Source organism: Hyaena hyaena, unplaced genomic scaffold (genome assembly GCF_003009895.1).
Source record: "Hyaena hyaena isolate Hyena2069 unplaced genomic scaffold, ASM300989v1 scaffold_542, whole genome shotgun sequence".
Classification (NCBI taxonomy): Eukaryota; Metazoa; Chordata; class Mammalia; order Carnivora; family Hyaenidae; genus Hyaena; species Hyaena hyaena.
In genome coordinates, this window is record NW_024081175.1 from 848724 (window position 1) to 859597 (window position 10874).

Genomic DNA, 10874 nt, shown 5'->3' on the forward strand with positions numbered 1-10874 from the left:
TTTCCCCTTTGTCCGAGGCCTAGCAGTTGGCCTGTATTGGGGTTGCCTCTGCCCGACCACCCAGCGCGCTGCGCAGCCCGGGGCGTCTTGGGCACGCTTGACGGGGACGCTGATGGGGAGGGTGCGCCGGGTCAGCGAGCCCGGGCCACTGCACAGCAACCAGGTCCGAGTTAAGCTCAGGTGGAGGTAGAATATCGGGTGCAGCCACCCAAGCACCGCGCTCCTCACTAAAATTTAGCAACCAAACACCCAAACCGCTGCTGCGGGAGGAGAGGCCTCTCAAAGTGCCCTCACTGAGCCCTAGACTGAAGCGGGGCCGTGGGGGCGCCATGGGCCACCAAAAAGTATCTACAGCGGCAGGCCCCCAGCGCCTTCTTGCTTGACCATGTGCTCGGGTGGGGCTGTGATAACTCGATCTCAGAGAAACCCTGAGCAGGGTGTCTTTTCTGCCCGGGAGCCCGGTCCTAATTCTCCCAATCCGTCCTTCATCGCACCAGCCGGCCAGCTCCCTTGGAGAGGGAAGCCCAGGCCGGAAGCCTGCCCTGGGGCAGAGGCCACCGTCCCCGGTACCGGGCCTGACGTGGAAGCCGAACAACGGAGGTTCACAAGCGGCACCGGGGGTCTGGCGACGCCAAGGAGGCCTCGTAGCCTTCGTGGGTCTCCCCGTGAAACCCGGCCGCCCGGGGTTCCCAGAGCGGCCCTGGACTGGGCTCTGGGGAGCGCAGCTCCTGGGCGTGGGCCCACGAGCGGTAGCGGCCCGGCGGGCTGGGCCAGGGAGGGCGGCGCTCTTCGACCAGAACAGCTCGACAGGATTCCGCCTGCGTTTCGCGGGTCTGGGGAAAACCGCGCGGAGCCGCAGCTCGCGTACTACCGCCAGCTCCCCCGCAGCACACCCTGAAGTGAAGTGTGGAGTGCGGTTCCTAGAGGCCTTACACATCCGCAGCCCAGATGCCGGCGGGACCAGGCCACTCGTGTGTGCCCGCCTGAAATGTCTCGCCTCTGAATCCCTAGAGGGACCCAAACCAAAAACAGCGCGACGGAGTTTAAGGCCGCCTTGTAAATCACTTCCCGGATAATTGGGGGAAACGAACACTCTAGCAAACAGGCTCGAGGAATAGAGCAAACAGGGAATAAATTCCTGGGTGCTCATAAACCTACCCATGCCTCCCCCACCCTAGCCGGCGCTCCTGCGGGGCCAGGCCCCGTGTCAGCCCCGGAGGAGGAGGAAGCTAGGGCTGGGACAGGCGGGTGGTGACCACCGCTCGCCACCCAAGATGTTATTCATTGGTAACAATCCCCATTATCTGTCCCCACTTTGGGCTAATCAGACAGAATCGCTAATGCCGAGAGCTGCTTCCTGCCGCCTCTGGGAGGTAACGGGGCGCCGAGGGGCGGAGGACGGGGCGGGGCGGGGCGGGGGGCGGAGGTGGCACCTTCCGGGCTCGCCGGGTCTTTGGTCCAGCACTCATTCAGGTACTTAACACCCTGGAGACCCGGACTTCGGCTTTCAAAGCATCCCGGGTGGGAAGAGCTGTTTATATAAACAGGGATTCCGCTGTAAGCGCGCTAATATCCAGGCAGCCAGCGCATGGCGTGCGCCTCCGGCGCCCATTAGTAGCGGCGGCGTCCCGGCCGCCCCTGGGTTCCCGGCCTGCCCCGCCCCCGCCTCCTTCCCCTCCTTGGCCATGGCCACCTCTGGACGCCTGAGCTTTACCGTGCGCAGCCTCCTGGATTTACCCGAGCAGGACGCGCAGCACCTGCGGAGGTGCGAGCCGGAGCTACGCGCTCCCCTGCCCGGCGCCTGCGCCACCTGGTTGGAATCCGAGCGCGGCCACTACCCCTGTGAGTAAGCGGAGGATCGCCGCGGGAGTGGGGAGAGGGGAGCAGAACTACGCTCCTGGCCCATGCGGCACTGGGAAGTCGAAACCAGTCTTGGAACCGGAGGCTGTGTCCTCCTCCCACCCCTATGCCATCCGTGCGCTAGCCAGCGCATTCGGGGAGCAGATCCTTGCCCCTGGCACTGACGCCCGGGATTTGGATTTGTTTCTAGAGGTCACAATATTTAAATATTTAAGAAACCGTCCTTAAATGTCTAAGAACATGGCTACGTTCTCCCAGGCCTCCTGAGATGTGCAGCACTGGCGAACTTAGCTTTCTTTACAAGGCTCTGCAAACCTCAGTAAACTGGATGCAGTAGACCCGGAGGTGGCCTGGGTTGGTGACCCAGCTTGGGGTAAATTCGTCCGCCAGCGCAGCTACCAGTATGAACTTATTTTAAGAAGTCCCGCGGGTGAGTTTCTTAGGGGGCGCGGGCTCAGGCTGTGGCATAAGTGAGGTCACTGAATTCGGAGCGGTGGGTGTCCAGATGTGGGCCCAGGGAAGGAAAGGTCTCACCCCTAAAGCCGCTGGCGAGGGCCTGCGCCTCACCAGGCCGTGTCTCCTTTGCCGCCCCTAGCCTCGGACGAGAGCAGCCCAGAGACCAGCCCGCCGGACTCGTCGCAGCGGCCGTCCGCTCGGCCGGTGTCCCCCGGCTCAGACGCTGAGAAGAGAAAGAAGCGTCGGGTGCTGTTCTCCAAGGCGCAAACGCTGGAGTTGGAGCGCCGCTTCCGGCAGCAGCGCTACCTGTCGGCGCCCGAGCGCGAGCAGCTGGCGCGCTTGCTTCGCCTCACCCCCACACAGGTCAAAATCTGGTTCCAGAACCATCGATACAAGCTGAAGCGCGCGCGCGCACCCGGCGCGCCGGGGGCGGCGGACGCGCCTGACTTGGCAGCAGCTGCGGAGCTGCGCGCCGCACCCGGCCTGCTGCGCCGCGTGGTGGTCCCCGTGCTGGTGCGCGACGGACAGCCGTGCGGCGGCGGCGAGATGGGCACGGCCTCCGCCCAGGACAAGAGCGGCGCGTCCCCGGCCGCCGCCTGCCCTCTGCCGGGCTACGCCGCCTTCGGGCCCTGCTCGGCTCTTGGTCTCTTCCCCGCCTACCAGCACTTAGCGCCCCCAGCCCTGGTCTCCTGGAACTGGTGAGGCCGTTGCGGGGCGCGGGCACTTGGGGCTACCCGGGACTTCGGAGTGGCTCTGTGGCCGAGCCGAAGCGGGGCTGGAGGCCGAGATCCGGAAAGTACCCCCGGCGCCACCTCTCTGCGGGTTCCACGTCCTTCGCTGCGGGGGTCCCCTGCCCTGCCCTGCCCTCACCAGCTAGTGTGCAAGGAACTTTCGCCAAGATCTCCCCTCTCCTCTTGTCTCGACCGCCAGCCCCGGAGCTAGATTTTATTGCTTAAGCCTTATTTGTATATTTTTAAATAGCTATTTGTATGGGAAGCAACTTATTTTGAAAGAAATAGAGTATTTTTCCTCTTTGTGGTGCGAGAGTGAAATGTGTATGTATGGTTGGGTCCCCTGAGCGCCGGCCGGGAACCTAAGCGGAAGCTATGCTTCCGGACCCGAGTTCAGGGCACCAGTCCATTCCCACATCCCAGGTTGGGTGGAAGGGCACATACCAACGTCGACACAACTTTAGGAAGATAATTGGGGAGAGGGGTGGAGGGAGGGAGGTGCGGGTAAGAAGCAGAGGAAACGCTGGGATCCCTGTCAGCGGGAGGTTGCTTTGGGCCCGAGGTGACTTGGAGGCCCCTCTGGTCCCAGCAGCAGACTGCTGCTCCCGAAACTGCTGGGTTTCGGACACCAAAAGTCCAACCCGATGGCCACGATAGGGCCTACCGAGCGTCTCCATGAGGAGTCTCTAGAGACGCGCCAGCTGGGCTGGGGGCAGAGTGTCCTGCGTTGGAGCAGCCCCGGCCTGGTTGCAAGCTGTCCCTTTTTAGAGTGCGGCATCCTTAGACTCAGGGGCCCCAATAGCACCCGAGCACCGGAGACTTTGTACACCCCAATTAAACCTGCGAGTGCCTCGCCTGGCATCTGCGACTTCCTGCCCCTTCTTAGCTGCGTACCTGCCAGAAGTGGAATGGGGAGGGGGTGGCACAATGAAGAAATCAAAGGGTGATGGGGAATGACCCTCCTCAGGGCTGCCAGGTGAGGGAAGACCGCTTTGGAGAGCCCTGCTGGGCCGACGTGGGTGTGTGATCTGCGGGTGAGTCTCGCTTCACCCGCAGTCCCAATGCACACTAGGCTAGGAGATCTAGTGTTCCACCCTTAGGGTTTGCAGCTGCCCTTCACCTCGGTATCCAGAGCTGCAGGGCCTCGGGTGCAAGCGGTTGGGGAAAGTGGCGACCCGTCTCCCTGGCGCCCACTGCCGGGAGACACGCTTGAGGAGAGCAGGTTCAGGCAGCAGACCCAGGGAAGGGAGCAAGGGCTCAATGAGACCTGTGAGGAGTAGGCACTGGGTCCGTTTGAGACCCTGGTTTTCTTTTTCCCTGCAAGAGGTAGGGTGGCTGAGGCAGTGTTGTCACCTGGGATTTGGGGGGCTTGGGGGAGAGTGAGAGAGGACCCGAGGGGGAAGGGAGTAGGGTGTTTGGGTCTCAGCTGCTGGCCACCTTGCCTTCCATATGGATGCGGTTATCTCCGAAGAATCTCGATCCTTAAACCTCCTTTTGTCTTGGGAACTGAAAAGGGCATTGTCAGGCCTGAAAAGGACCTAGACAAAATCCGCACTGTTTCGATTCAGGACTCTGTTTAATCAGTCCCTGGTGACAATGTCGTGGGTGTTAGAGAGGACAATAGTATCTTTTTAAACCTTTTTAAACCTTGTGGCCTTCAGGAAGACAAAGGGCTTGAATTTTATGGGCTTACAACTTCAATTAGAACAGTGCCAGTGTGCATTGGAGATTATCAAATTTGTATCATAAAACCTCTTTCTAATAAATGATTGCTGGGGAGGGAGCCTGGACATTGTAAGACATATATTGGAAACCACCCTGGGGGCTTCCCAGTTAGCCCTGGCAGAGCAGATGGGAAAGAAAAGGAGGAAAGGATTTCTGAAGAAGGCCCGGGGTTGGGACTTGCCCTGTGGTCAGCTGGCTGGGTGCTTGGCTCTTCCATGCTCTTTCTCCAGAAGGGGTGTTTTCTCCAAGAATGGAGGTAGAGATTTGTAGCTTCGTTTTCTGCTATTGGTGGTAACAAAGACCTGAATATTCTTCAAGAGAAAGCGCAAATTTACCACCTGTTCATTTTATTGTCTTGTCTTTTCCTGGAGTTCCAGAGAAAGGTCTTGGGGTGTGCAAAGTGGAGAGAACCTATTAAATAGGGGGTCCATATGGAGGGATCTGAATTATGGAGAGACCCTCTTCCCAGGAGGCTCTTTGGAAGAGCACATCCTCAGTCCTCAGCCGAATTCATCCAGAAGTCTAACCAATAAGAAAGAACTGCTTCCCAGTGAGGTGGTCAGAGCCACAGCAGGATGCCCACCAGCAAGCTAACTGATGTCCTGGGCAGGAGAAGGACAGAACTTTCCAGTGACCTTAGCCTCAGGAGCCCTTGTGTATAAACTCTTACCTGCTTCCTCTTGCTCCTTTTCCTTGAGGCCCTTTCCTTTAGTGAGGAAAAGCCACAGGGAGAGTTTAAAATGTACCCCTATCACCAGCGACCCATTTTAGAGACTCCGGCTGTCATGTTTCTTCTGTTCACACCTGAGAGGAGCTGAGAAAGGTAAGTATCAATTTTTTGTGTGACCTAAAGGATCAGTTCTTCCAGGCTCTGATAAGAGAAGCTAAACCCAAGGCCTCTCTGCAAGCAGCTGTGAGAACAGTTACGCTCTCCCTCCCTAGATGAGAATATTTCAAACCTGTTGTCCATCACCAGCATCACAAGGCAGATTCACACTCTGTGTGGAAACTTACTGTGTTCCAGGCATTGTTCTAGGCACTTTCATCATTGATCTCACAGAAACCTCATGTATTGTATATATAATACCCTCAATGGGTGGGGATAGGTGACTTGTCTAAAGCAGTTGTAAACTTCCTAAAATCTTACTTACCATCGTCCTTAGTTTAACCCATGTTTAGCCACCTGAAAACTGCCCTTAAGGGGGACAATTGTAATCTTGATGTGACAATATATATAGCACCCAGCCATAAGCCAGTCTTTTTATTTAATGTTTATTTATTTATTTTTGAGAGAGAGAGAGAGAGCAGGGGAGAGGCAGAGAGAAAGGGAGACAGAGAATCCCAAGCAGACTCTGCTCAGTCTCGGTTTGAACTCAAGAACTGTGAAATCATGACCTGAGCGAAGATCAAGAGTCAGATGCTTAGCCAACTGAGCCACACAGGAGCCCCCCCCGCCCATAAAATAGTCTTATGGACACCACGGGGCCATGCACAGAAGCCGATGACATGACATCACGGTAGTTGCTACCATTTATTCATGTTTCCTAGATACTAGACAATATTTTAAGTTCTTTTACTCAATAAAACTCACTCAGTTTTCACAACCACTCCATGAGATGGTACTGCTATTCCCACTTTACAGATGAGGAAACTAAAGGCCAAAGAGGTTATAAGTAACCTGTCCAGGGTTACACAGCTAGTGAGTGACAAAAGAGGTTCTGAACGAGAGCATTCTAGTTCCAGATCCCACATGTTTCTCCACATGGCAGACCCATTTCCCATTCTTTATATTTTATTTCTCCCAGTGGGTAGTCCCACTGGGACTCGTCCCGGCTACCTTACAGATGCTTCTCTAAGAGACGCATTCTTCAGCATCTTTCCGTGTCTCTGTTTTCGCCTTCCTCCCTCCCTCTCGCCTCATCTGCCAAGCTGCCAGCTTTTGCACACAGCCTCTGTGTTTCCACTATGTCCGCTTGTATGCATTCTCGCCCAGCTGTCAGTGAAACACAGCTCTTGTTGCAGGTCACAATATTTTCCTGTGACTATCATTCCACCATTCTTCTTCCAGAAAAACATGTGCTGTTGCTGCTGCTGCTGCCTTGACACCAATTGTCCACTCAGCATTTGGCAGAGTCACTGCTGACTCTGAGAAGCTCTTCTAAGCTCTCCCAACCCCCAGACCCAGACCCCTGTGGAGCTTTATGACTTTGGCTTTGCTAGCCCTTTCCCCAATCATCGTTCTCCCTTCTGGGTCTCCAGTGTTATCTTTATTATTAAATACCCTCCTCTTCACATTTTCTCTCTTTTCTTCCACTGTAAACACTTTTCATCTCACTTAAGTCTCTCGTGGGTGGAGATTGCAATTTTCACTTCAATTTTCTTTCCTCATTGTTCAGAGGATCTTACATTTTAGCAAGTCTCTTATCTGACCAATTTAGCACTTTAGAATCTTAGATAATGTGCTACTGATGGGTAGAAGGAAGTTGTTTGAGCCTGGGTTAACCTATACCTTCCTTTCTAACAATGGTGTTTAGATGTTTATTATTCTCTTGCCTCTTACACACACAATTAACTTGCCTCTTACACACACACACACACACACACACACACACACACACTTTACTACTTTAAAGCATTTTAGATTTAGGAATAAAATATTCAGGCAAGATAATTATGGGCTTAGCATGGTTAAATAGTTTGTTAACCATGTTTATCTGTTCTGCCTAACCAGCCTAAGCAGGTTATCTGTAAACAGGAACAATGGAGAGTCAGAGGACCTTTTGAAATGCTCAGTAAGTACTCTCCCTACCCAAAGGCATGATCATTTCTATGGATGTGACTGCACTATTTACTATTCAAAATCTGCATGAGAAGGGGCACCTGGGTGGCTCAGTGGGTTAAGTGTCCAACTTTGGCTCAGGTCATGATCTCACACTTCATGGGTTCGAGCCCTGCGTCAGGCTCTGTGCTGACAGCTAGCTCAGAGCCTGGAGCCTGTCTTTGGATTCTGTATCTCTCTTTCTCTCTGACCCTCCTTTGCTCACATTTGTCTCTATCTCTCAAAAATTAAAAAAAAAAAAAAAAAAAACAAACATTAAAAAAACAACAAAGGGGCACCTGGGTGGCTCAGTCGGTTAAGCGTCTGACTTCGACTCAGGTCATGATCTCACGATTCGTGGGTTCGAGCCCTACATCAGGCTCTGGGCTGACAGCTAGCTCAGAGCCTGGAGCCTGTTTCAGATTCTGTGTCTCACTCTCTCTCTGATCCTCCCCTGCTCACGCTCTCTCTCTCTCTCTCTCTCTCTCTCTCTCTCTCAGAAATAAATAAAACATTAAAAAAAAACAACAAAAAACAAAATCTGCATGAATAATTTTATTGCTCTAGGTCACTCATCATTTTTCCAAGCCATGCTGTAGAAGAGGATTTACTTAATGGTTCCCTAATTATTTTTAGAATTCCAGGTCTGCATCTGTTAACTCACCTCCACTCCCTCACTCCAGATTAATAAATAAAGATATATGACATTTCACCTTTCTCCTTTGTACCCACCATTCATGCTACTCAGACTACATATAAACTCAACAAGGAAGCAAACAGCACTCTCTTCAATGCTGATCCATAGAGTGGTGATTTAACCAGTAAGAATCATTAGACTATTAAATAGTCACACATGTACCCCCCAAATTTAAAAAACACAGGGATTCTTATTTTTTCCAACCATGTCCAGTGGAAAGTTTTTACTGTTTATCCAGAAAAGTAACATCATATTTTAGAGGTAAAAGCACATTTTCTTTTCAATATCCTGCCCTATGGACCAATAAAAATCTCTAGGTCTTATTGAGGTCATGTAATTTCAAAAGCTGCTGTAGTTTCAATATAGCCTCTGTAAGTAGTGTTATGGGAAGGACATTCGAGGGGACCTTGGTCATGCTTAATTTCCTTCTGCATTCTGACTGGGTGGTCCTTTATGAGTCAACAGGTTTTCAAATGGGTTTCCTAGCTAAAAGCTCTGAATTGGATGGTCCCTTTTCTCTCCTTCCAATACCAACTGCGCGCCCCGCTCCCCCCCACCTTCCTTCCTTCCTAGGGGCTGGATAGCATACTTGGCAGAATGGCAGAATTTACTAGGAGGGTAATGGAGGCTGTTTGCAAATTAAACTGGAGACAAAAGTGCGAACAATCCATTAAATGGACCCTTGAATCTCTCACCTGAGATGTCTGTTACACCTTCCTCCTCCAGCTTTTTTGAAGGCTAGTGTGTTGAGCAATCAGCTCTCCCTCCTAAGGAAGTTATTGGCTTACATTGACATTACATCTTGGGAGGTAAATTCTCAATGAGAGGCAACCTGAATCATCATATGTCAGGGTAAGAATCTGTCAGAGGAGGATTAGTACAATGACGAGAGCTTTTTTTTTTTTTTTTTTTTACAATAAAATTGAAATACAGAGCAAGAAACAACCTGCCAGGAAAAGACAAAAGAAACCTGGTCTGGGGAGTAACGAAGTAACAGCTTTTCTGGGAAACTCTTTACTGCCTAATCACACTGATGGACTCAGTCAATGGTGCTCCTGATTCACTACGGGGAATGCTACATTTTTGAGCCAAAATGTAGACAGAGGGTAGGATTTTCTTATTTTCTATATTTGTAGATGAAACATTATGTTAAGGTAATCAATCTGGGTGTGTGGTGGCTAGAGGGGACTAACTGAATAAAATAGAGTCCCAGAATTTTGTTGTCCAGGAAACATGACAAGAATGTTCTCTTTCTTCACCTAACTTGTCACTGATTGAGAGGAACGTGAACGTGCCCTCAAATACTTTAGGTATGCCTAACAACTGAACACAACTGTCCTGCTAACCGTTAATTTTTAACTATGTTAATATTCTATACAGGCATGTGATACATATGTAAGTGGATATGAAACAGATTTGGGAAAATGTTCAGTTCTTTTAATGAGAAAGAAAAATTCCAATTTATAACCTCACTTGTCAGACCCATGTAGGATCGACATTCGCTTTCTCATTCCAAAACTAACATATTTTCTTTTTAAGATAATATGGAAAATACAGAAATGTATAAGTAAGCTATGCTTTAAAATATAGCTATTTTCATACGACACTTGATTTCTTGTTAATACAATAGCGTAATGAGTAGGAGACTCAAGTAAGCTATTAAAAGTGTGTGTGGGGGGGGACATGTGATTTGCGTCATTGCAGATTGTAACCACAAAGAGAAATGATAGAGGTCATATATGTTTGGAAAGAACAATCCCCCTTTATCCTTCAGTTCCTTCTCTGCAGCCTCAGATTGTTCTATCAAGAGTCATGCATTGGGAATCACAGCCATTTCTGCCATTAGCAAGGTAAAAACCAGACTCTGAAGCAGGACAAAAGGGCTCGGGACAGAAGAAACTGGCTGTTTGTTTCAAACTTGGCATGAGTTCAAACAGGGCAATAAGGTTTCCAGGGAAGCTGTAATTCACCAGCTCCCAGTCAGTCAAAGGCTTGGAAAGCTCACTACCCAAAACCTGTGTCTGTGAAGCCTTAGAAGGCTAAGGAATGATTTATTCTAAATTGATTTTAGAATGTCTAGTTGCCTTCAGTCCCTCTGAAAAGGCACCTTTGCAGACTGTTTAACACGAGCTTTCTCCCATCATTGCCACTATGTGATGCCTCAGCCCACTAATTTGTAGACAATAGAGGGAAGCCGAGAAACTTGTCTAAGCATAGGAATATACGTGTGGGGATTTGGGCTCTAAAGAAAGTTGAGAACTCTAACTTCTTAGCAGCTAATGCCTCTATAGTTCTGCACAAATGTGGTAATATATCATCATTGCATGTAAGAAAGACCAAGGCCAAAAATTTACCCCAAAAATTCCAAATTAATTCTCTTTAAATTGACCCTTAACCCTATGAACATAGCTATCTATGGTCGCTTTAACAAGACCCTACTTTCCCATAACCCCATGACTCTTATTTAAGACTTCCCTTCATCCTATTTCTGGGGGGTCTTCAGCAAGACTGCTGCACTTGCCACAACCCTCACACGCTAAAGCTTGGAATCCTCAGACCATCTCACAGCAGCCTCTTGTGCTTCATA

General features: G+C 50.8%; 1 protein-coding gene across 1 annotated transcript; it reads left to right on the forward strand.

Annotated features, from left to right (window-relative positions):
• The first annotated feature begins 1534 nt into the window (after positions 1 to 1534).
• On the forward strand, positions 1535 to 3304 carry NKX2-8 (NK2 homeobox 8). Its single transcript, XM_039255729.1, has 2 exons — positions 1535 to 1842; positions 2456 to 3304. The coding sequence occupies exons 1-2, from the start codon at positions 1686 to 1688 to the stop codon at positions 3016 to 3018; spliced, it is 720 nt and encodes a 239-aa protein (XP_039111660.1). The 5' UTR covers positions 1535 to 1685; the 3' UTR covers positions 3019 to 3304.
• The last annotated feature ends 7570 nt before the right edge of the window (positions 3305 to 10874 follow it).

Coding starts and splice junctions, on each gene's coding strand:
- NKX2-8 (XM_039255729.1), top strand. CDS start 1,686: ATGGCCACCTCTGGACGCCTGAGCTTTACCGTGCGCAGCCTCCTGGAT. Junction 1,843..2,455: donor CGAGCGCGGCCACTACCCCT/GTGAGTAAGCGG, acceptor TGCCGCCCCTAG/CCTCGGACGAGAGCAGCCCA.